Genomic DNA, 26,567 nt, shown 5'->3' on the forward strand with positions numbered 1-26,567 from the left:
CCACCCTGTCCTCAAAGCTCGACACCCTATTTTTGACCCTTGTTATATGGCCTCTCAGGGCCTGCATATCTTGCCGGAGAAGCCCCACTTCAAAATGTACCTCCTCAATCTTCCCTGATAGGGATGTTTTGCAGCTAGAGATAGCTTGTAGAAGCTGTTCAGTTACTTGTTTCAGAGTCATATCCTCTTGATTCTCACTCCCCTTTTTCTCACTTACTTGAGATCTGCGCTGCTGTAATTTTAGCTGTTGAGGTATACTGTCCCCTTGAGATGCAGGAGGAGTCAGCTTGTCCAGTCTGGGCATATTCTTTAAGCTTTCTTGCCACGTTTGAACTCTTCAAAGGACTCATTTTGTAGGGGGTGTGAGCAGTCTTTTAATAAAGTGAGTCCAGTTAATGGTTTAGGCAATATAAGGCTTTGCTCACTGTTTGGGGTATTCTATATTCCTTGTTTACAGCCTGGCCTGTTTATATGCAATGCCTGTGTTTTGTTATGCAATGTGGGTCCTATGACACTCAAGGTACCGTCACACTGGACGATATCGCTAGCGATCCGTGACGTTGCAGCGTCCTCGCTAGCGATATCGTCCAGTGTGGCAGGCAGCAGCGATCAGGCCCCTGCTGTGATATCGCTGGTCGGGGCAGAAAGGCCAGGACTTTATTTCGTCGCTGGCTCTCCCGCTGACATCGCTGAATCGGCGTGTGTGACACAGATTCAGCGATGTCTTCGCTGGTAACCAGGGTAAACATCGGATTACTAAGCGCAGGGCCGCGCTTAGTAACCCGATGTTTACCCTGGTTACCATCGTTAAAGTAAAAAAAAACAACCACTACATACTTACCTACCGCTGTCTGTCCCCGGCGCTCTGCTTCTCTGCTCTGGCTGTGAGCGCCGGGCAGCCGGAAAGCAGAGCGGTGACGTCACCGCTCTGCTTTCCGGCCGCTGTACTTACAGCCAGAGCAGAGAAGCAAAGCGCCGGGGACAGACAGCGGTAGGTAAGTATGTAGTGGTTGTTTTTTTTACTTTAACGATGATAACCAGGGTAAACATCGGGTTACTAAGCGCGGCCCTGCTCTTAGTAACCCGATGTTTACCCTGGTTACCGGCATCGTTGGTCGCTGGAGAGCTGTCTGTGTGACAGCTCTCCAGCGACCAAACAGCGACGCTGCAGCGATCCGGATCATTGTCGGTATCGCTGCAGCGTCGCTTAGTGTGACGGTACCTTCAGTCTGCGTCTACTGTTTGTTAGGGAGTTATATGGCTTGCTATCAGTTCCTTATCACAGGGCTCTTAATTCAGCTTTCCTTTGTGCCTGCAATCAAAATGTTCCACTGCAGGTGAACTAATCTCTGGGAGGATGGGTGAGAATCTCCTCACTGAATCAAATATCCCTACTTAGCTCCTGTGTCCAACAGAGCAACCCTGGCTGTGGGTCACTTATTCAGGGCTCTACACCACAGCTCCCATGTTGTGTCTAATAAAGTTCAGATCCCCCCGCAGGCTGTGGGGGAGGGAGTGCTCTAAATGCTCTCTCTCTCTCTGTGCCTCAGAGCTGAGACCCAAGTTGGCAGCTGATGTGGCACTCCAGGAGTACAGTTGCCACAGTGGCATTGCCTCCCTCACAGGGGGTTATGTCATGCCTGGAAGCAAGGAGGAATTTCCTTACCAGGTAACACAGGCATCCAACAATTTCCCACTCCAGACCAGAAGGGGGAGCTCTAACACCTGATTTCAGGGGAGCTTCCCTATAAGTTCTGGCCTGAAGGCAGAGTTAGTCAATCTGAGTCTGAGAGAGTGAGGAAGAGGAGGGAAGTTGAGGAGAGTCTGGGGAGTGGAGCTGTAAACAGGCTCACCCCAGAGCTGAGCGACAGAAACCGGACACCGGAGTCCGTGGTTGCACGGGTACTGATGTCCTGGTTGCTAAATCCGGAGGGCAGGAGACTGCAGGTCTCCTGGTCCCATCTAACACCCAGAGGCACAGCAGCATACCAGAGTCTGGAGTTGCCACGAGGGAGTGACACCTGTAACAGGCTCAAGCTGCCTGCCATGTGGCTAATGTTCCATTTAATAGACAGACTGTGAGAAGGACTTAAGAAGAGCATAAATCAACAAGGACCCAGAGAACAGTGCAGTAGAAAGGCCTCCAAACCCACCTGGTTAGGTGGATTCTGAATTGCTTCCGGGCTTCTGGATTTCCATTGCCACCTGTTACCCGTGCCCCGGACTGCACCTTCAACCAGGGATTAAAGGTAAAGAAAACTGCAGCCCTTGTGTCCTCTAGTCATTTCCCACACCCTCAGTCCTGCACTCCAACGTCCACGATCCCCTTACAAAACTGTACCGGGAGCCCTGGGGCCTCGCTATACCTGTGGGGAGAAGAACCATCCCAGCTGCATCACTATCGGCGCCAGCGGTCTCCTTAAGCAGCATCGGCCATCTATAGCCGAAAACCACAGGTGGCGTCATGTTAAATCCCCTATAAACTTCCCTTTCTCATTTTTATTGCGCGCCCAGGGCCACTGCTTTGTGACAAACCCCTTAAGAACCGTCCGACCCGGCCCGAGTACTCCACGGCCCTAACGGACGTTGCACTGACACCTCCAGAGCTGTATTCTGTGTGGTTCATTTTCTGTTTCCTGCCTGACTGAGGCTGAACCAAAACAGCCTTTCTGGAGCGAGGCTAAATCCACCCCAGGTTGATGAACAATATAGGCTTACCAGAGCCTCCGGGTGTCAGGTATGAAGCAGTACAATGTACCGATGGCTGGAGCTCCTCTCAGATGCAACCTCTCCGGGCTTACATAACCACACACCCCAATACAACACCATGTTTATCTTCATTTAGAAGGGGTTTCCATAAAACACAGTGGAGTAACCCCTGGATCCCTCATCAACAACGAAGCCTCATGGACCATTCATTATGCAGATTAGTATAAATCCTGTTGAAGGATGTTATATTCCATATAATCACACATTCATAGATTACTCCAAGGATTTGCAATTACATTTTGCTGCAATTTTTTTCGGGAAAACATATACAGAGTGATGCCTTTTAACATCAGAATAAACTATTTTGAAACAATGAAGTTAGTTCATACAGAATAGAAAATCAGTAATAACATAGCTTACTTAATTTTATTTTGAATGCACACCTACCTAGCTAAATGCATCTGTGGCACCTAAACCCTTTCAAAATGTGATGTGCAGTATGGTGACCTTACTAAAAAAAAACTTTAGAAGTGTTTATTAACTAAAAAAAGTTCATTTTAAAATAAGGATGGTCACATAGATTGCATAGCATTGATGTAAAATATAAATGAACTAGGTTAAGTTGATAATAAATATTGCATTTCTAAAAGATGATTTGGTCTATCTACAGCTTGAAACTCAAGTGTAAAATTGGTTCTGGACAAGTAGAAGTAATGTGCTCTTCTTTTGAATTGCTCTGTCAAGAAGCCTGTGTACAATGGTCTTAATTGCTAAACATTTGGAAGAGCTGTATTGCATTGAGCCTGTCAGCATTGATGCCATGATTAATCTTACTATCAAACAAACATTTAACAACTAAAAAATACAAACAAACAAATAATATATTTATACCCACCCTATAAACTCTACCTCGTCTTATTCAGGCAGCCTAAATCTTAACAGATTATGCTTTAAAAACATTTATTTAGCCCATTTAGTAGGCAGTTGGCCACCATAGAGAATTTGGACTTGCCCTCAATCCACAATTCATACAAACAGAATGTATTTACTTTATTTACATACTCATTGAATTAACTACACTCCCTTTTCAATTCTTAGCAATTGATATCTGTGTTGCAGCTACATTAGTGAAAATTATCTATTTGATGTTTGGGGTCAATTGATGATCTATGTCCATGAAGACTTTTGAATCTTTGCAGACTTTTTCTTTTCATCCTTTGCTGCCTTTTGAAGGTGAGTTAGGTCAACTCACTTTTATTTAAGATGCAGTTTATAAACAGTAAATAGACCAGCATATTTTATACAGCATTGTTTTTGCCACCACAATACCATTTGATACCAAACTACCGTATGTAGGGTTTGGCTGTAAAAATGAGATGCCCTTTATGGAGGTGAAGCTAGGAGTGTGCCAGGATTAAAGCTTAGTACCTTAACAGCCATCTGCAGATGGTTGTGTGGCTTGAAAGTCAAGTTAAAGAGTCTCCTATTGACTTACAGGGTAGCTACCTCAAATAAGTAGAACTTGTGACATAGTTTTTTTTCTTGCTAAAAAAGAATGCATTGAACCATCGGGGAAATATCTTTCCCTAAAATAATGTCAAGATATTAATTAAAGTTGAAAAAAACAACCGCACTCAAGGTATGGATTTTCAAATGCATATCATAGGAAAAATTTATTGGAGTCACCACAGTAACATAAGGATGTTGAGGTAATGTTTCGACCCCATAGTGGTTCTTTATCAAACCTCGCTTAAGTAGAGTTAATTAGGGGAAGAGGAAACCGCAGTAGAAACAAATAATATATTTATAAAACAGCTATAAGAATTGCAAACAAGGGTCCGGTAAAGTACAGGAAGGGGATATGGTCCCTGTAAGAGCTGCGGGTTCGGGGTGTTGAGATCCCTGTGGTGAAGAGCCCATACAAAATACTTTTTCTACTGCAATTTCCTCTTCTTCTAATTAACTCTACTTGAGAGAGGTTTGATAAAGACCCACTACGGGATCGAAACGTTACCTCGACATCCTTATGTTACTGTGGTCACTCCAATAAATTTTTCCTTTGATATGCATTTGAAAATCCATACCTTGAGTGCCGTTGTTTTCTTCAACTTTATGATTTAACTGGATCTACTCAAGGCTCAACCTGCACCTGTTCCATTTTTCCAGAGTGCACGCCATTGTTCTGTAATTAAGATATTAATTAAAAGCAGGAATGAAAGCTAAACACTAATACAGAGCAAATGAATAGCATTGTAAAGCCTTTGGCTTTATTAATAATAAGAAATGTGCGATGTGTGTAATGTGTCAAGTCATTAGAGATGATTTTGGCATCAAGTGCACAAACATCTCCAGTAATTAAAATTGTAGTAAAAGTGCCCTTGGTTCTTTTGCTGCAGGAAACACTGTAGCAAATTATAATTTGCTGCTAGCACTCATGACACACAGTGAAATGAATCATGAAATGAATTATGCAACTGATCTCAATCTCCAAGTTCAGAGAAAAACAGGGAACATTGTGTTAGTTAATGATAGTTGTTTCACATTTGGTATTTGGGAGAAGTTTACTTTGTTCATTTTAACCCCTTTCTGACATCCGACGTACTATCCCGTCCATGTGGGCTGGGCCTGTCTGACCATGGAAAATATGTCATAGCCGATCAGCCGCGCACATGGGTGGTGTGTGGCCGATCGAGGCACGGTGTCAGATGACCGCTCCCGACACTTTAACCCACAGAACACTGCGATCAAACATGATCATGCTGACATCCGGGTCTCCAGAGCTGAGAGACTTCCTGTCATGCGCAGTGCATGTCAGGAAGTCTCTAAGGTTAGTGCACAGAAGCTGCAGCGCTGACAGCTTCTATAGCATGCAGATCTGCATGCTATACAAGCAATCAGCCTGTACAAAATGATTGTTCCATAGTTGGACAAAGTGTAAAACTAAGAATGAAATAAAAAATTGTTTTTAAAATAATTGCACAAATATTTAAAAAAAAATAATAAAAAATAATAATTAAAAAAAATCAATGTTCTATCATTAAATAAATATTTGAATACAAAAAAAATTAAACCATAAAAGTACACATATTTGGTATCGTGGCGTCCGTAACGACCCAACCTATAAAACTGTTCCACTAGTTAACCCCTTCAGTGAACACCATTAAAAAAAAACAAGGCAAAAAAGAATGCTTTATCATCATACCGCCGAACAAAAAGTGGAATAACACGCAATCAAAAAGACGGATATAAATAAACGTGGTACCACTGAAAATGTCATCTTGTCCCGCAAAAAAACAAGCTCCATCTATATCTCCATCACCAGAAAAATAAAAAAAGTTATAGCTCTCAGAGTGAAGGGATGCAAAAATAATTATTTTTTTATATAAAATAGTTTTTATTGTATAAAAGCGCCAAAACATAAAAAAATGATATAAATGATGTATCGCTGTCATCGTAAAACTGCTTTATCAATTTTACCAGATGCGGAATGGTGTGAACACTCCCGTAAAAGAAATTTATGAATTTCTGGTTTTTGTTCATTCTGCCTCCCAAAAATCGAAATAAAAAGCGATCAAAAAAAGTCATGTGCCTGAAAATAGTACCAATAAAAACGTCAAATAGTTCGGCAAAAAACAAGACCTCACATGACTCTGTGGGCCAAAATATGGATATGCAAAAACTATTTTTTGCAATAAAATCATCTTTGTTAGGGGTCAAGTTCCCACCTCTGCACAGGGGAATCTTGGGCCATTTCCGCTGTGGTCTCCCATTCTCCTCCAGTCGCAGTGAAGCCTGCTCAGCGGAGACGTCGGTCCCAGCGTCTGGCTCAGCCTGATACTGTGCAGATGGTTACTGCTGCCTTTCCAGGCTCAGCCATTGTAGCCAGTACTGGTCAGCGGCGAACAGACATCTCTGGGACTAAGTCCAGCTTTTCCCCTTCTGAGCATGCCCAAGGTAAGACCTCTCATTGGAGGTCAGGAGTCACATGCTCAGGTACTGCAGCAGCTACCATTGGTCCTCTAGGAAGGTCCTGAAGTTGCTCAGGTTCTGTAGCAACTCCCATTGGTCCTCTAGGAAGGTCCTGAAGTTGCTTCAGCTACAAATGGTTCGCATGGCCGCAAGGCCATGCGCTAGTATCAACTAAAGTTATGTACTCTGCGCCAGTGTGGTCTTATGCATGTGGATTCAGGGTTTGGCTATAATAAGCCCTTAGAATACCGGCACCTCCAGTGAGGAGTTTTGTGTGTGTGGATTCAGGGCCCGGCTGAAATAAGCCCCTAGAATACCGGCATTTCTGGTGAGGAGTTGTGTGTAAGCTTTGCTGACTGCATGACCACTGTTGACTCTATTTGCTAGCTGTTCCCCTGTGAGGTTAACAGGGCACAGCGTTCTCTTTTCTCAAGAGTCTCTGTGAAGTAACAGAGTTCGCTTATACCACCATATAGTACCGCCATCTACTAGCAGCAGGTTTCTCTCCTGCATGGTGGACCCCGGGTTGCGAACACACCTACTATTCAATATATATTTACTCGGTGCGTTCCGCCAACCCTAACAGTCTTTTAGTGTGTGACAGCTGCCAAACATAAAAACCCACTATAAAACCCACTATAAATAGTAAATCAACCCCCCCCCCCTTACCACCCCCTTAGTTAGGGAAAAATAATAAGATTAAAAAAATGTATTTATTTCCATTTTCCCGTTAGGGTTGGGGTTGGGGCTAAAGTTAGGGTTAGGGTTGGGGCTAAAGTTAGGGTTAGGGTTGTGGCTAAAGTTAGGGTTACGATTGGGATTAGGGTTGGGGGTGTGTGTTAGTGTTAGGTTTGTGGTTAGGATTATGGTTAGGGTTGGGATTAAGGTTAGCTGTGTATTAGGGTTAGGTTTGTGGTTAGGGTTATAGTTAGGGTTGGGATTAGGGTTAGGGGTGTGTTGGGGTTAGAGTTGGAGTTAGAATTGGGGGGTTTCCACTGTTTAGGCACATCAGGAGATCTCCTGGCTCTACATTATAAACTTCTGAGGCACTTGGAAGTTCAAAGTGCATACCACACATCTAGATAAGTTCGTTAGGGAGTCTACTTTCCTAAATGGTTGTCACTTGTGTGGGGTTTCCACTGTTTAGGAACATCTTGTGCTCTCCAAACGCAACATGGTGTCCGATCTCAATTCCAGACAATTTTGCACTGAAAAGTCAAATGGCGCTTCGTCCCTTCCGAGCTCTGCCATGCGCCCAAACAGTAGTTTACCTGCATATATGGGGTATCAGAGTGCTCAGTAAAAATTGCACAAAAACGTTTGGGATCCAATTTCTCCTGTTACCCTTGGTAAAAAAATTGCACAACAACGTTTGGGGTCCAATTTCTTCTGTTATCCTTGGTAAAATTTGGATCTGAAGTAAAATTTGGATCTGAAGTAAATTTTTTTGTGAAAAAAAGTAAAATGTTCATTTTTTTTTTAAACATTCCAAAAATTCCCGTGAGGCACCTGAAGGGTTAATAAACTTCTTGAATGTGGTAAGAGAACCTTGAGGGGTGCAGTTTATTGAATGGTGTCACTTTTGGGTATTTCCTATCATATAGACCCCTCAAAGTGACTTCAAATGTGATGTGGTCCCTAAAAAAAATAGAAATCGCTGGTCAACTTTTGACCCTTATAACTCCCTAACGAAAAAAATGTTGGTTCCAAAATTGTGCTCATATAAAGTAGACATGTGGGAAATGCTACGTATTAAGTATTTTGTGTGACATATCTCTGTGATTTAAGGGCATAAAAATTTAAAATTGGAAAATTGCTACATTTTCAAAATTTTCGCCAAATTTCCACTTTTTCCACACATACTGTAAACGCAAGTTATATAAAAAAAATGTTACCAAAGTTATGAAGTACAATATGTCAGGAGATAACAATGTCAGAATCACCGGGATCCGTTGAAGCATCATGGAGTTATAACCTCATAAATGGATAGTGGTCAGAATTGTAAAAATTGGCCTGGTCATTAACGTGCAAACCACCCTTGGGGTAAAGGGGTTAAAATATAACCAAAAATTGTTAAAAGGAAAAACTAGAAATACAATTCACTTATTTATATTTCTTCTTTAGAGAATCAAGCAGAATTAGTAACATTTAAACAGTAGCCTTGGTACTCTGCATTATCAGCTTTTGATGTCACTAGGATTTCACTCCCCAAAAATGTACATGCAAATGATGTAATTTCAAAGGCAAGTTCAGCAACACCTTTGTAAGGCCAGTTTTTATGTTCCTCTGTTGCTAAGAAATCAGCGTTTGAATTGATGTGCAAATTAGACTATAAATGTGAAGCCTCTGTCACTCCAGCTCTATTCCCTGCCAAGTAGTGCATACTCCTGACAGTGTCTATGCTGTGTTATTTCAGGCAACTGAGCCATCAGTCAAGTGGAGGTAGGGAGTACTGTGCAGGGAATAGAGCTGGAGTGACAAAGGCTTCATATCTACAGCCTCAGTTGCATATAAAAGCAAACACTAACTTCTCAGTAATGGAGGAAAGGACTGGCCATGTAAAAGTATAGCTGGTCTTGTCTTTGAAAGATCTCCATGTACATTTAAATTATTTAGGATGTGAAATCCTGCTGAAAGATTAACTTTAACATGGCTAGTAAAATCTGTTACAATTGCTATTGGTCACTAAAGGCCATACACAATTTTTATAGTTTACTACTCATTGTCTAGGTTATAAGCCATTACTACAGTATCACTGGGGGCTAGTTTGCTAGGAAAGGACTAACTTAAAGGGAACCTGTCACCCCCAAAATCGATGGTGAGGTAAGCTCACCATCATCAGGGGCTTATCCACAGCATTCTGTAATGCTGTAGATAAGCCCCCGATGTTACCTGAAAGAGGAGAAAAAGACGTTAGATTATACTCACCCAGGGGCGGTCCCGCTGCGGTCTGGTCAAATGGGTGTCTCAGGTCCGCTCCGGCGCCTCCCATTTTCATTCCATGACGTCCTCTTCTGGTCTTCACGCTGCGGCTCCGGCGCAGGCGTACTTTGTCTGCCCTGTTGAGGGCAGAGGAAAGTACTGCAGTGCGCAGGCGCCGGAAAGGTCAGAGAGGCCCGGCGCCTGCGCACTGCAGTACTTTGCTCTGCCCTCAACAGGGCAGACAAAGTACGCCTGCGCCGGAGCTGTGGCGTGAAGACCAGAAGAGGACATCATAGAATGAAGATGGGAGGCGCCGGAGCGGACCTGAGATACCCATTTGACCAGACCGCAGCGTGACCGCCCCTGGGTGAGTATAATCTAACCTCTTTTTCTCCTCTTTCAGGTAACATCAGGGGCTTATCTACAGCATTACAGAATGCTGTACCTAAGCCCTGCTTACCTCACCATCGATTTTGGGGGTGACAGGTTCCCTTTAAAGAGAGTGCAAGTATCACTCTTAAGTTGGCCAGATCCAGCAATCTGCATACGATGCACAGAGAAAAAGCTTTGTCTGCTTGCAGCATCAGATAGGGCACAACCCAGGCAAGCAATGTACTTATGGCACTAGTCTGAGCTGTCAATCATCAGGACCACAGGCAAGCAGGAACTTGGAAGCACGGGAACAGTGCACTCCTGAAGACAGAACAGGAGAAAACCTGTTTATCTTATTTTAACAAATGAGTTGGTGAGAATATTTTGTGGCACTTTCTCATATATACTTGAGTATAAACTGACTTTTTTTGTGCTGAAAACGCCCCGCTCAGCTTATACTCGAGTGAGAGTCCCAGAAGCACGAGGCGGAGCAGCGGGTAACAGGAGGCAGGAGTCGGCTGCTGTGGCTAACTTCTGTGCCCGCTGCTAAAGAGAAATGAATACTCACTGCGCTGTCAATGTACAGAGTATATACCTTTTGTACATTTAACAGTGGATCTGTGCTACAATTGCTAATTTGGCTATATATTTGACTGTTTAATTACAGTATATACTTTGTCTTACCTGCCCTCCGCACTCCATGGCTGTTTGTCTGCCCACCTTGTAAACCTTGTCTACATATACTTGTTCATATGACCAATAAATATATTGTTTTTGTACCCATGGACTATACGATTGTGTGTTTTGGCCTGTCCCCCCCCTTCCCCCCGCTATGGTATTGTAACAATCATCAGTCTGCATTGAGTCCTATACATGTGTCAGGGGTGATATATTACACATTGAGTTGACAATTTTCTACAACTAATTTTTGTAACCACTGGGTTTTTCCCCGCTGACATACCAATGTTTGTCATATTTTTATATTGCCATTTCTCTGTATTAGCACGCACAGTGTCAGCCGCAGAAGAGGAGAAATAAATATTCACCTCTCTTCACTCCCATGGGAGTGGAGAGAGGTGAATATTAATTTCTCTTAAGAGGCGGGCACACCTGACCACCCAGCGGCTGACACTGTGCATGCTACTTAATTGCAATGAATACTCACTGCCCTCCACGCACATAGTTCCGTCGTGGGGAGGGGTGAGTATTCCGCTAGCTGTGCTCTGCTTATGAGCAGCGTATGATGTCCCTGCCATACGTTGCTTACAAACATAAAGCAGCTGCTGGCACCGGAACAAGACGCTGTGAGGGAGCGCAGGAAGGTAAGTATAAACTTTTGTTTATTTTTATGTTTTTTGATGAGGGCCATGCATGCAAGGATAGGGCCAACCATACAAGGATAAGGATGAATAGCTATGCATACAAGGATAGGGATGAAGAGCCATGCATGCAAGGATAGGGATGAGGAGTCATGCAGACCAAGATAGGGTGAGGAGCCATGCAGACCAGGATAGGGTGAGGAGCCATGCATACCAGGTAGGGATGAGGAGCCATGCATACCAGGAAAGGGATGAGTGGGCCATGCATACAAAGATAGGGATGAAGAGCTATGCATACAAGGATAGGGATGAGGAGCCATGCATTCAAGACTAGGGATGAGGAGCCATGCATACCAGGATAGGGATGAGGAGTTATGCACACAAGAATAGGGAGGAGGGGCCATGCATACCAGGATAGGGATGAAGAGTCATACATACCAGGATAGGGGTGAGTGGACAATGCATACCCTGCATATACTTGAGTCAATATCTTACCCAATTTTTTTGGTTAAAATTAGGTGCCTCGGCTCATACTCGGGTCGGCTTATACTTGAGTATATACAGTAAGTATTACAGTTTATCTTCCAGCACTTGTTACTTAAGCTTTCCTCAGTTTTCACAACTCATGTTCTCAAAATGGCCACTGATGGAGGAACCAGATGCATCAATTAGTCTCCTACAATTAAAAAACAATACACTTGGGAAAACTGTATTCAAATGGAGTAGTACAGGTGGTCACATGCTCCTCCATCAGCAGCCATTTTGAGGACATGAGAGCTGTAGCGTGTGTGAAGAAAACCTGTAATACTTATATACTCGTATGTGCCCTTTCAACTCTGACATATTTGTTAAAATAAAGAGAAGGTGGACAACCACTTTAAAGAAAGAATGAGAGCATCTGTGAAACACATGAGACCCCAGCACAGCAACTTTATATTCACATAAAGCTCAAGTAGTCAAACACGAGAAGTGGATATGATACAGAAAATATGTGTCTAATGGACATGCTATATTATGGCTGAATGAAATAGAATTGAAAGGTTTAAGGAGGCCTGGATGCCTTTCTTGAAAATATATTACAGATTATGGGTACTAGATTTTATGATGGGGAGTTAATTAAGTAAACTAGTCTGATTGCCATTTGTGGTGTCGGAAAGAGGTTTTCCCCTAATACAGTGCAATAAGCATCTGCCTCATACAGTTTTTTACTTCTTCTGGATCAAAATGTTAGGTTATAGGTTGATTTCTTTGGACTTGTGTTATCTATCAACCTTAAATCTATGCAACTATAAACAAATTTCAATTGAAAACTACACAATTAAAAGTCAATGTTGTTCTTCTTCACATGCAGAGCTATTTTTTGTTAATATTTTTAACTTGACACTAGATATATTACATACCACAATGCAGCAAACCTTAAAGAGGTTAACCGAGACTTTGTTTTTTGGGGGCTATTGGGCTAAGAATTTAAAGGCAGGTAGTTGCTAACTGACTGTCCTACGACAATCTGTTCCGGCTGAGGAGGCAAATTTATGACTTCATTTGACTTCACGTCAACAGAGCAGCTCTTTCTTTTATAGTCTGCTTTGTTGTCAGGGCATTACTATGGATGTCACATTGATTGACAGCCAGATTCCCGTGGTTAGGCTGCGAGGAGCTGGCTGTCAATCAATATGATGTCGGCAGTGACACCCCATCGACAGAGTAGAGAGGAAGAGAAGACACAGTCAACTTGATGTCTCCGGAAGCAGAATTGCCGACAGGTCCGTGACACACTGGAACAGATCGTAGCAGGGCAGAACAGGCATGGCAGTAAATTCTTACCCAATAGTCAAAAAAAAACCTCAAAGCCCCTCATAAGCCCTCTACTGTGAATGTTTCAATGGCTTTCACTGTGTTGATGTCAAGTTAACAATTTCTTCATTTGTATGGTGTACATTAATGTACGTAAAAAGATACAATGCTATTATCGAGAGAAAATGAGACAAAAAATGTTTTTAACTTAATAAAAAAAAAACTCTGAACAGCTTCTGTACAATGAGAATCTTATCACAACAGATTGCACAGTTGTAAGACTTTCCCACCAATAGCGCTCTTATCCTTCCCAAACAATAGTACGTAAATTGCACAAAATGAGAACACTTGAAAGAAAGATATTGGACTCATAACAAAGAGTTTGAAAATAGTAAGCGGTGAACGAATTTAACAAGAATCTATTGTGGAAAGTAACTTAAACAAGCAATATACAATAGTTATATTTTAGATTGAAATTTCCTGATAGGATAAAAACAGCAGGAAATATAACAAGGTTCTGGATCTATGAGAAGAAAAGGGGCCGTCTCTCTACTTTACGTGGATCTGACCACATTCCATAGGCAAATTACCGTGTGTACAAATGGGAGCAAGACATTATTAGTCCCACCTTGGATTTTGTATTTCTTTTACTAACGTATGCACAAGAGCGTGCACAAGGCTAAATAGGGATTTGGCTGGCTGAATGACATGCTATTGTGTGGGGGATGGAGATGAACTGGGATTCCATCCTGATTGGCTGCAGTGGTCACAGGATGGTGACCTTATAGACCCGTATATTCAGTTTGAGTCATCTCTATGAATAGCAATAATCATCTCACAAATAACAAAAATCATACATACACCCTATATGAAAAGAGACCCATTATGAAGTTTTGCACTGGCAGTTTCAGCTGAGCTATTGCAATATTTAATTCTTTGTTTATATCACAGAATTAAGGTAAAAGGTTTGCCAAGTTGCGTCATAAATCGCAAAATATTAGCAAAGCCTTGAGTTGTGCCAAAAGTATGCGACTTTTCAAAGCTATTTAACCCTGCTGTTGTCTTCGGTCTTGGGAGACCTATTTTGAACTTTGGTATTTTTTGGGGTGTTCAAGATGCGGTTCTGAAACTTGTGGTTGATTGACTTAAATGAGGATGGGTCGGTCGGCCACAGGTTTCAGAGCCGCATCTTGAATATTTTAAAGAATACTGAAGTTCAAGGTCGGTCCTTTTTGACCGAAGACAACAGCAGGGTTAAGACAGAATACTGGTGTAAACGCTTTGTGGAATCGGGCCCTATAATTTTATAAATAAGTACATGCATTTCTGTGTGTGGTGTGACATTGCTGACTTATCCTATTCATGTGATGATTATGATTCCCTATGACTGTATACACACACACATATACATTATTGAATTCATTTAATATTTATGTTGTTTTCCTATTATACATTTGTGAGTGGGTGTTTTATTATTTGATACATATATGCTAGCCACCTTAGGGAGAGACCCAAGTTGGGCTAAATGTAGCGGGACGAAAGAGACCGAAAAGCCCTCTACTTAAAGGAAATACATAGTGGATGCTTTCCTGTAACGGAAAGTAATTGCAAGCAGCATAATACAAAGAATAGCAGGTTTACCCAGAATCCTTTGCAGTACTACTGCAAAGGATTCTGGGTAAACCTGCTATTCTTTGTATTATACTGCTTGCAAGTACTTTCCGTTTCAGGAAAGTATCCACTACTTATTATTTGATATAAGTTATGTTGTCATTAAAAGGACACTGCATTTTGTAATTTGTGTTACTGCTAACATTGCTGATTTCAATGTAAAAACATTGGAAAAAAATTAAAAAAAGCCAAATTTACACTTTTTCATCATTTCACTGCATCTAGAATTTCTTTTACTGTTTTTTTAGTATATTATACAGTGAATGGTGTCAATCAAAACTACAATTCATTTCACAAAAACAGTCATTTACATGTCTATGTAGATGAAAAAATATAAACACTTATAGCAGTTATAGCAAAAATGAAAACTGGCCTAGGCAGAAAGGGGTTAAAGGTTATCCCTTTCCTAAAAATCCTAAACGATCCTGTTTTTCTGTAGTATATGTATAAGTACAGTAAAGGAAAAAATGTTATAAAAATCTAGTCAAGCTAGCCATAAAAAGACAAATTGGTCCATATGGTAGAGAGCATTTCTAATAGGTAAACCATTTTTACCATTACTTGGCTCCATGCACACAGTAGAGCTGTGTTCTGGAGGCTGCACAGTGAGAAATAAAGTCCCCGTGGATTTATTCTAATATAGATTGCTATTTCCAAGCCAACGATTTTAATATAAATAATTTCTATTTGTTTGCTAATTTTTTCTAGTTACAAGATTTGAAACCCTTAGGGTATGTGCACACGCTGCGGATTTTGCTGCGGATCTGCATAGTTTCCGCAGCTGCGGATCCGCAGCAGTTTCCCATGAGTTTACATTACAATGTAAACCTATGGGAAACAGAAAACGCTGTGCCCATGCTGCGGAAAAAAACACGCGGAAACGCAGCGGTTTACATTCCGCAGCATGTCACTTCTTTCTGCGGATTCCGCAGCGGCTTTACACCTGCTCCAATAGAAAACCGCAGTGAAATCCACAGAAAAACCTCAGTAAATCCACGATAAATCTGCAGCAAAAATGCAGCGTTTTTGCCCTGCAGATTTATCAATTCCGCTGCGGAAAAATCCGCAGAGGACCATTATATGTGTGCACATAGCCTTATGCTATGTTTCCATATTGCATTTTTGCCGTGTTTCTTTTCTGCAGGCAAAACCTGCTCCCTTGGCAGTAAAGAAACTGCTTACAAAAAGCAGGCTTTGCTGCTTCTTTATTGTCTCTTGTGCATGTGCATGTGATAAAGTTTAGTGCCCGCCCAAAAAACATGATGCAAATCCCTTAGGTTTTTGAACTAGAAACACATTAAAACTTGATACCTACTTTTTTGCTGCGTTTTTGCACTCACTCATTGTTTTCTATGGGTGAAAAAAAATGCTGCAAAAATTCAGAAAAAAATATGAAAGAAGGGACATGCTGCAGTTTGAAAAAACGCAGTAGTTTTCCAATTCTGTCAGAAAAAAAAAACTGTGTGTGTGAATGAGCTTTTGCTGGTACTACTGGAGTGTAAGAAATGTGAAGATTGTTCCAGCTTCTTTCCGCTTAAAAGTCCTTTATTGATCCATATCCTTAAAAATCATCCCTGCACAAAAGGGAATCTGAACAGCGACAAAAACCTGCTAATAGCAACGCGTTTCGATCTAAAAGATCTTCATCATGGCTATCTACACACAAATGCAGAGGAAGTATATATACAATGCTTTAGCAAATCACAGTGAAAACTTCAGATCACATGATCTATTAAGAAAAAAGGAGCGCACTCAGCTATCTTAGGTTGGTGCTGGCTGTACTTGGGAAAAACCCAACAACAAGTCCAATATAGAAAAATCAGCCGCACTCTTATGGTATATCTTTGCAAAAATGTGATGTATTTATTCACATGTGTTGAGACAAAATTTTCATATATATACACACACAGCAGGGAGTATAAACGAAGTAGTAACGTTTCGACCCTGCCTCGGGTCTTTCTCAAACTGCGTTTTCTAGATAGTGTGAAAAATAAGAAGTGTGGTCCCTTTAAGGGCTCCTATTGTTGTGGTGTCAGGTCTTCCTGCTTCTGTGGGCGTGTGTGTATCTCCTTAACCCCTTTACCCCCAAGGGTGGTTTGCACGTTATGGACCGGGCCAATTTTTACAATTCTGACCACTGTCCCTTTATGAGGTTATAACTCTAGAACGCTTCAACGGATCCCGGTGATTCTGACATTGTTTTCTCGTGACATATTGTACTTCATGATAGTGGTAAAATTTCTTTGATATTACCTGCGTTTATTTGTGAAAAAAACGGAATTTTGGCGAAAATTTTGAAAATTTCGCAATTTTCCAACTTTGAATTTTTATGCAATTAAATCACAGAGATATGTCACACAAAATACTTAATAAGTAACATTTCCCACATGTCTACTTTACATCAGCACAATTTTGGAACCAAAATTTTTTTTTGTTAGGGAGTTATAAGGGTTAAAAGTTGACCAGCAATTTCTCATTTTTACAACACCATTTTATTTTAGGGACCACATCTCATTTGACGTCATTTTGAGGGGTCTATATGATAGAAAATACCCAAGTGTGAAACCATTCTAAAAACTGCACCCCTCAAGGTTCTCAAAACCACATTCAAGAAGTTTATTAACCCTTCAGGTGCTTCACAGGAATTTTTGGAATGTTTAAATAAAAATTAACATTTAACTTTTTTTCACAAAAAATTTACTTCAGCTCCAATTTGTTTTATTTTACCAAGGGTTACAGGAGAAAATGGACCACAAACGTTGTTGTACAATTTGTCCTGAGTACGCTGATACCCCATATGTGGGGGTTAACCACAGTTTGGGCGCATGGCAGAGCTCGGAAGGGAAGGAGCGCCATTTGACTTTTCAATGCAAAATTGACTGGAATTGAGATGGGACGCCATGTTGCGTTTGGAGAGCCACTGATGTGCCTAAACATTGAAACCCCCCACAAGTGACACCATTTTGGAAAGTAGACCCCCTAAGGAACTTATCTAGAGGTGTGGTGAGCACTTTGACCCACCAAGTGCTTCACAGAAGTTTATAATGCAGAACCGTAAAAATAAAAAATCATTTTTTTTCACAAAAATTATCTTTTCGCTCCCAAATTATTATTTTCCCAATGGTAAGAGAAGAAATTGGACAAAAAAGTTGTGGCACAATTTGTCCTGAGTACTCTGATACCCCATATGTGGGGGTAAACCATTGTTTGGGCGCATGGGAGAGCTCGGAAGGGAAGGAGCGCCGTTTGACCTTTCAATGCAAAATTGACAGGAATTGAGATGGGCCGCCATGTTGCGTTTGGAGAGCCACTGATGTGCCTAAACATTGAAACCCCCCACAAGTGACACCATTTTGGAAAGTAGACCCCCTAAGGAACTTATCTAGAGGTGTGGTGAGCACTTTGACCCACCAAGTGCTTCACAGAAGTTTATAATGCAGAACCGTAAAAATAAAAAATCATTTTTTTCCCACAAAAATAATTTTTTAGCCCCCAGTTTTGTATTTTCTCGAGGGTAAAAGGAGAAATTGGACCCCAAAAGTTGTTGTCCAATTTGTCCTGAGTGCGTTGATACCCCATATGTGGGGGGGGGGAACCAGCGTTTGGGCGCATGGGAGGGCTCGGAAGGGAAGGAGCGCCATTTGGAATGCAGACTTAGATGGAATGGTCTGCAGGCGTCACATTGCGTTTGCAGAGCCCCTAATATACCTAAACAGTAGAAACCCCCACAAGTGACCCCATATTGGAAACTAGACCCCCCCCACGAACTTATCTAGATGTGTTGTGAGAACTTTCAGCCCCCAAGTGTTTCACTACAGTTTATAACGCAGAGCCGTGAAAATAAAAAATCACTTTTTTTCCCACAAAAATTATTTTTTAGCCCCCAGTTTTGTATTTTCCCAAGGGTAACAGTAGAAATTGGACCTCAAAAGTTGTTGCCCAATTTGTCCTGAGTACGCTGATACCCCATATGTTGGGGTAAACTCCTGTTTGGGCACACGGGAGAGCTCGGAAGGGAAGGAGCACTGTTTTACTTTTTCAATGCAGAATTGGATGGAATTGAGATCGGTCGCCATGTCGCGTTTGGAGATCCCCCTGATGTGCCTAAACAGTGGAAAGCCCCCAATTATAACTGAAACCCTAATCCAAACACACCCCTAACCCTAATCCCAACGGTAACCGTAACCACACCTCTAACCCTGACACACCCCTAACCCTAATCCCAACCCTATTCCCAACCGTAAATGTAATCCAAACCCTAACCCTAACTTTAGCCCCAACCCTAACTGTAGCCTTAACCCTAACCCTAGCCCTAACCCTAGCCCTAACCCTAGCCCTAACCCTAGCCCTAACCCTAGCCCCAACCCTAACCCTAGCCCTAACCCTAGCCCTAACCCTAGCCCTAACCCTAGCCCCAACCCTAACCCTAGCCCTAACCCTAGCCCTAACCCTAGCCCTAGCCCTAACCCTAGCCCTAACCCTAATGGGAAAATGGAAATAAATACATTTTTTTCATTTACTTTTATAGCGGGTTTTTTAGCGGATTTTTATGATTGGCAGCCGTCACACACTGAAAGACGCTTTTTATTGCAAAAAATATTTGTTGCGTTACCACATTTTGAGAGCTATAATTTTTCCATAATTGAGTCCACAGAGTCATGTGAGGTCTTGTTTTTTGCGGGACGAGTTGACGTTTTTACTGGTAACATTTTCGGGCACGTGACATTTTTTGATCGCTTTTTATTCCGATTTTTGTGAGGCAGAATGACCAAAAACCAGCTATTCATGAATTTCTTTTGGGGGAGGCGTTTATACCGTTCCGCGTTTGGTAAAATTGATAAAGCAGTTTTATTCTTCGGTTCAGTACGATTACAGCGACACCTCATTTATATAATTTTTTTTATGTTTTGGCGCTTTTATACGATAAAAACTATTTTATAGAAAAAAAATAATTATTTTTGCATCGCTTTATTCTGAGGACTATAACTTTTTTATTTTTTTGCTGATGTTGCTGTATGGCAGCTCATTTTTTGCAGGACAAGATGACACTTTCAGCGGTACAATGGTTATTTATTTTGATCGCGTGTTATTCCACTTTTTGTTTGGCGGTATGATAATAAAGCGTTGTTTTTTGCCTCGTTTTTTTTTTTTTCTTCTTACGGTGTTTACTGAAGGGGTTAACTAGTGGGCCAGTTTTATAGGTCGGGTCGTTACGGACGCGGCGATACTAAATATGTGTACTTTTATTGTTTTGTTTTTTTTATTTAGATAAAGAAATGTATTTATGGGAATAATATTTTTTTTTTTCATTATTTAGGATTTTTTTTTTTTTTTACACACTTGGAAAAATTTTTTTTAACTTTTTTACTTTGTCCCAGGGGGGGACAATACAGATCGGTGATCTGCCAGTTTGCACAGCACTCTGTCAGATCACCGATCTGTCTGAGAGCTATGCAGGCTTACCAAGCCCTGCTCTGAGCAGGCACTTGGTAAGCCACCTCCCTCCCTGCAGGACCCGGATCCGCGGCCATCTTGGATCCGGGACTTACTGCAGGGAGGGAGGTAGGAGACCCCTGGAGCAACGCGATCACATCGCGTTGCTGCGGGGGTCTCAGGGAAGCACGCAGGGAGCCCCCTCCCTGCGCGATGCTTCCCTGCACCGCCGGCACATCGCAATCATCTTTGATCGCGGTGTGCCGGGGGTTAATGTGCCGGGGGCGGTCCGTGACCGCTCCTGGCACATAGTGCCGGATGTCAGCTGCGATAAGCAGCTGACACCCGGCCGCGATCGGCGGCGCTCCCCCCGTGAGCGCGGCCGATCGCGCTGGACGTAATATTCCGTCCTTGGGAATTAAGGCCCACCCCACATGGACGGAATATTACGTCCAATGGCAGAAAGGGGTTAATATCTCCTCCACATGGCAGAAATATTACCTTCGTGGTGCGTTGCAAAATGTTTTGAGACCATAGATATATTTCTATTAATGGCATTAAAATTTGTAATATCCCTCAGGTGTTCCGATATCCTTGTTTTTAATTTCCTAGTTGTACACCCAACATATGCAACCTTACACCCAATTTTATACACTACATTCTCAGAGTGACAGTTGATAAATTATTTTATGATAAATTTCTTTGTATTATTGTAATTAGTAAAATTTTTGCCAGTCAGGCTGTGAGCGCAAGTGGTGCAAGACGTAGTGCCGCACTTATAAAATCCCTTGCAATCCAACCAGGTTTGGGATCTAGGTCTGGATAGGAACAATCCTGGTGAAATTATATTACCAATTGTGGGGGCTCTACGTGACACAATATTAATTCCCTTGCTTAAAATTTTAGCAGTTTCCTCATCTTCCAATAATACAGGCAGGCGCTTATGAATAATAGACTTAATGTCTGAAAATTGGGGGCTAAATTGAAGGCACACAAATGGTTTTTCTTTTCTTTTGTTAATATTAATTTTATTCTTATTTTTCTGTATTAACAAATCAGCCCTCTCTTTTTTATCCACTATTTTGCGAGCCATATCAAGGCACCACTTGGGGTATTTACGTTATTAATTTATTTTCAAGGGCATCAAATTCTTTAATCCTATCCTCTTCCTTGAAGCAATTTCTTTTAAGTCTCGTAAATTCCCCTATTGGTATTGATTTTATTGTATGCGTAGGACGGCTACTTTTAGCGTGCAGCACTGTGTTGAAGCTAATTGTTTTGATAAATGTTCTACTATTAATTATTTCCCCACCAATCCCACTCAATTCCAAATCCAAGAATGATATCTGATTTTTATCGCATCGATGAGTGAATCTAATACCAAGCTCGTTAGTGTTGATATATTCAATAAACCTAGGTATGGCAGATACATCGCCGCCCCAAATAATGAGTAAGTCGTCGATGTATCTGCTGGAATGTGCTCAGATAACATCTTATCAGAGCATCTTATAGTGCTGGTATATTATGCTCAAGTCCCTGTGGCTGCATGATTTGCGGTTGTTAGGCCACGGGCACACTTTTGAGTATTTGGTGAGTTTTTTACCTCAGTATTTGTAAGCCAAAACCAGGAGAGGAACAATCAGAGGAAAAGTATAATAGAAACATATGCACCACTTCTGTATTTATCACCCACTCCTTGTTTTGACTTATAGATACTGAGGTAAAATACTGACCAAATACTGAACGTGTGAACATGGCCTTAGACAGCTGGGATGAGATGTTATCAGAGCACATTTGCTCATCACTAGCTGGTCCTGTAAAAAGCAGCTTAAAATTTGCATGCAAAAAGGCAATGTGTGAGCATAGCCTTACTATATGGTTATTCATCTTACCCGAATATGATCTTCATAATAGCTGGTTCCATCTGTCTCTAGTATGAATCCATTTAAAGACCAGATAAACTCTATTTCCAGACCAGGATCATGAGATGCATGGCACTGTATGGTTGCATTTTCCCCCACTGATACATCAGCATTAGATGGTGCAAGGGTAATTTTCGTGGCAGCTGTAAATTGACATATAAAAACCATCAGAAAGCTGAACAACAAAACACACATATACCTTATATAACTGTACTGATCCAACATGTAATACTATACTTCCAGCCATAAAATAATTGTAATTGTGCTCTCCGTTTTGCAAATGCATTGTAATTTCTGGGTTCAGAAACTCACTGGTGAAACATTGTTCATATGAATTGACACAGACCAAACATTGCTGAAAATTGGATCCAAAACACTGATGAAAATCTATCCTTTGTTGGATATATGAATGAGGCCTGAGAGTGCATATTTTTACTAAAACATGCTTAGAAAGATTATTATGACAGTTGTTCCAGGTTTCCTAAAATGCACTCCTAAATTCAGGTTATGCAGTCAAAAAATGCCCCGTCTGTTTATGCAAAAATGGCTTCTGGCTAACCACATGTGGTCAGCCACTCTCTATACACTGAGCGGTGACTGAACCTGGACCAGCTCCAATCCCAAATCTGAAACCCAAACGTTACAGGAAGAGATAAAGTTCACTAGCTCCCGGCAATGGGGGTTTAAGTGCAGGCGCTGGGCAGGTTCAGAAGACTATTATTCTGTAGATTAACCTCATATCTGCAGGTTAATAGTGTTTTCTCATGTGACAGATTCCCCATAAGCATTACCTTTTACAGAAAGAGTTGTTGTGCTATTGGCTTTCCCCCTGTTATTCTCAGCAAAACACGTGTAGCTGCCTTCATCAAGCATTGTTATATTGAGGATTTCCAGGCTACCATCATCCCAGATCGCTACCCTGGAATGAAATATAGAAATAAAATGATGTAAATGAATGTGGCATACCCAGTATTCATATAATAACTACAGCAGTGAAGAAGATGAGTCTGGTGGTGTGTGAGTAATACAAAGATTCAATTGATAGGGGCGAGAGATAGATAGGAAAGGTGCGATCAGCAAAAGTGACAGACTCAATGTGACGATTGATCAGGGATATGGGGTTGCTGACATTGGTTCTGCTGCATTTGAATTACAATTACACATTTTTTCTTCTTCATTGTTAATGTACTGAAAAGCAGAATATGACACAAAAGGAGGGTTCCTAATACCCACAGAGTATACTCAATCAAGTTCAACCCATAGCCTAACCTAACATGCCCTAACATGTTGATCCAGAGGAAGGCAAAAAAAAACCCATGTGGCAAAGAGTAAGCTCCACATTGGGGAAAAAAATTCCTTCCTGACTCCACATACGGCAATCAGACTAGTTCCCTGGATCAACACCCTATCAAGGAATCTAGTGTATATACCCTGTAACATTATACTTTTCAAGAAAGGCATCCAGTCCCCTCTTAAATTTTAGTAGTGAATCACTCATTACAACATCATACGGCAGAGAGTTCCATAGTCTCACTGCTCTTACAGTAGAGAATCCGCGTTTGTTATTATGCTTAAACCTTCTTTCCTCCAGATGTAGAGGATGCCTCCTTGTCCCTGTCTCAGGTCTAAGAGTAAAAAGATCATTAGAAAGGTCTTAGTACTGTCCCCTCATATATTTATACATTGTAAAGTAGTGAGGAGGGTTTGCTATTAGTGATGAGCGAGTATACTCTTTGCTCGGGTGATCTCTAAGTATTTATTAGTGTTTGGAGATTACGTTTTCATAGCCGCAGCTGAGTGATTTACAGCTATTAGCCAGCTTGATTACATGTGGGGATTCCCTAGCAACCAGGCAACCCACACATGTACTCAGCCTGGCTAATAGCTGTAAATCATTCAGCTGAGGTGATGAACACTAAATCTCCGAACACTAACAAATACTCAGAGATCACCCGAGCGTGCTCGGGAAAACCCGAGCAACGAGTATACTCGCTCATCACTATTAGCTATCCTAACAATCTGGACAAAAGTGGCCCAAGTGCAGGAAAAGTGCTTACAAGCGTAGATGCAGTTCTTTATAGAGTGTCCCCAATGCACGTTTCGTTAAGTCTTCATCTCCTTTGCTTTTAAAAATATAAAAGAAAATTCCCCAAAATCTAAATATTTAACTGCAAGTGTTTCTCACACAGATTGCAGGTCGCAAATATTTTATTTTTGTCTTTTAACCCCTTCATGACCTTGGGATTTTCCATTTTTCCGTGTTCGTTTTTCGCTCCCCTCCTTCCCAGAGACATAACTTTTTTATTTTTTCGTCAATTTGGCCATGTGAGGGCTTATTTTTTGCGGGACAAGTTGTACTTTTGAACGACTTCATTGGTTTTACCATGTCGTGTACTAGAAAACGGGAAAAAAAATCCAAGTGCAGTGAAATTGCAAAAAAAAGTGCAGTCCCACACTTGTTTTTTGTTTGGCTTTTTTGCTAGTTTCACTAAATGCTAAAACTAACCAGCCATTATGATTCTCCAGGTCACTACGAGTTCATAGACACCTAACATGACTAGGTTATTTTTTACCTAAGTGGTGAAAAAAAATTCCAAACTTTGCTAAAAAAAAAAATTGCGCCATTTTCCGATACTCGTAACGTCTTCATTTTTCATGATCTGGGGTCGGTTGAGGGCTTATTTTTTGCGTGCCGAGCTGGCGTTTTTAATGATTTCTAATTCGGTGCAGATACATTTATTTGATCGCCTGTTATTGCATTTTAATGCAATGTCGCAGCGACCAAAAAAACTTAATTCTGGTGTTTCGATTTTTTTTCTCGCTACGACGTTTAACGATCAGGTTAATGCTTTTTTTTATTGGTAGATCGGGCGATTCTGAACGCGGCGATACCAAATATGTGTAGGTTTGATTTTTTTTTAATTGATTTATTTTGATTGGGGTGAAAGGGGGGTGATTTAATCTTTTAGATTTTTTTCACATTTTTTTAACTTTTTTTTTTTAACTTTTGCCATGCTTCAATAGCCTCCGTGGGAGGCTAGAAGCAGACACAGCACGATCAGCTCTGCTACATAGCAGCGATCTGCTGTTTGCTGCTATGTAGTAGAAAATCAGGTGTGCTGTGAGCGCCGACCACAGGGTGGCGCTCACAGCTACCGGCGATCAGTAACCATAGAGGTCTCAAGGACCTCTATGGTTACAATGGAGAAGCATCGCCGACCTCCGATCATGTGACGGGGGTCGGCGATGCGCTCATATCCGGCCGCCCGGCCGGATGCGGTAGTTAAATGCCGCTGTCTGCGTTTGACAGCGGCATTTAACTAGTTAATAGCGGTGGGTGGATCGCGATTTCACCCGCCGCTATTGCGGGCACATGTCAGCTGTTCAAAACAGCTGAGATGTCCCGGCTTTGATGCAGGCTCACCGCGGAGCCCTGCATCAAAGCAGGGGAGCTGACCTCGGACGTACTATCCCGTCCGAGGTCAGTAAGGGGTTAATGACTGACTGAAAGGATGGGAATAAATTGCAAGCTTTCGTGACTACTCGGGTCTCTTCATCAGGCATAGAATAACACAAATTCTGAAGGATCACATATTTATGCAGGACACTGGAATAATGCAATAGATAAGTGACATGAAGCAGAACTATGAGTATGGGGGAGGGAGAAACAGTTGTGGATGTAAATATTAGAACAGTTCATGGATAAGGAATTTTATTATCCTGTAATTGGGGTCTGGTCCATGGTTGTGATGCCTACAATGGTCTGGGAAGCACATTCCTTAGTTTATATAGAAAGACAAATCCATGTGATACATTCATTCCTCCACTGAGTGTGTCAAAGATTGTCATAAGTTGTCATAAGTTTGTAGTCACATATTTTTCTGTCTCTCTGAGATTTGAAGTCACCTTTTAATACCAGTAATTTCATGCCCATGCTGCTGTGATCATGGATAGAAAAATGTTTGGCCAGAGATACATCTATTATTTTTACTTTTATTGTGTTGCAAAAAGAATTCATCTTTGTTCTACGTTTTTGCCCTGTCTTCCACATACGGACCCCCAACTGGACATTTGGTACATATAATTAAGTACACTACATTAGATGTGATGCAGCTGAAAGTACCTGGGATCGTGTAGTCCTAATGTGAGTTGGGGATCTTTATCTTGTCAGTGGTCATTATTGCAGGAAAAGGTTCCTGTATTTGTTGGAGAGGATGGGGAACGTCTGACAAAGATGCTTCTTAGAAGTGGGGGTCTGGAAATATGGATTATAATAGGACATCTTTTGTAGTAAAGGTTGTAGTTTCTTTGCAGCTCCCCTTAGAACTTCCAGATTTGGATTGTAGGTAACTACTAGAGGCACCGGATTGCTTTCTTGATTAGTTTTGTAATGTAGGAGATGATTCTGGTGGCTCTTGCAATCTAGTTTTCAATTGTTCTTGGACGTTTAGCCCTG

The 26,567-nt window shown here is 41.5% G+C and overlaps 1 protein-coding gene across 2 annotated transcripts in view; it reads right to left on the bottom strand.

Annotated features, from left to right (window-relative positions):
- The window catches only part of CNTN1 (contactin 1), a 295,541-nt gene that overhangs the window by 44,290 nt on the left and 224,684 nt on the right, over positions 1 to 26,567 (bottom strand). For both annotated transcript variants that reach the window (XM_069764781.1, XM_069764782.1), the window contains 2 exons: positions 22,903 to 23,030; positions 22,082 to 22,254 (listed from right to left, as the gene is read on the bottom strand). In XM_069764781.1, coding sequence (XP_069620882.1) covers positions 22,082 to 22,254; positions 22,903 to 23,030 — 301 coding nt within the window. The remainder of the gene's footprint in view (positions 1 to 22,081; positions 22,255 to 22,902; positions 23,031 to 26,567) is intronic.

The sequence above is a fragment of the Ranitomeya imitator genome, chromosome 4 (assembly GCF_032444005.1).
Source record: "Ranitomeya imitator isolate aRanImi1 chromosome 4, aRanImi1.pri, whole genome shotgun sequence".
Taxonomy (NCBI): Eukaryota; Metazoa; Chordata; class Amphibia; order Anura; family Dendrobatidae; genus Ranitomeya; species Ranitomeya imitator.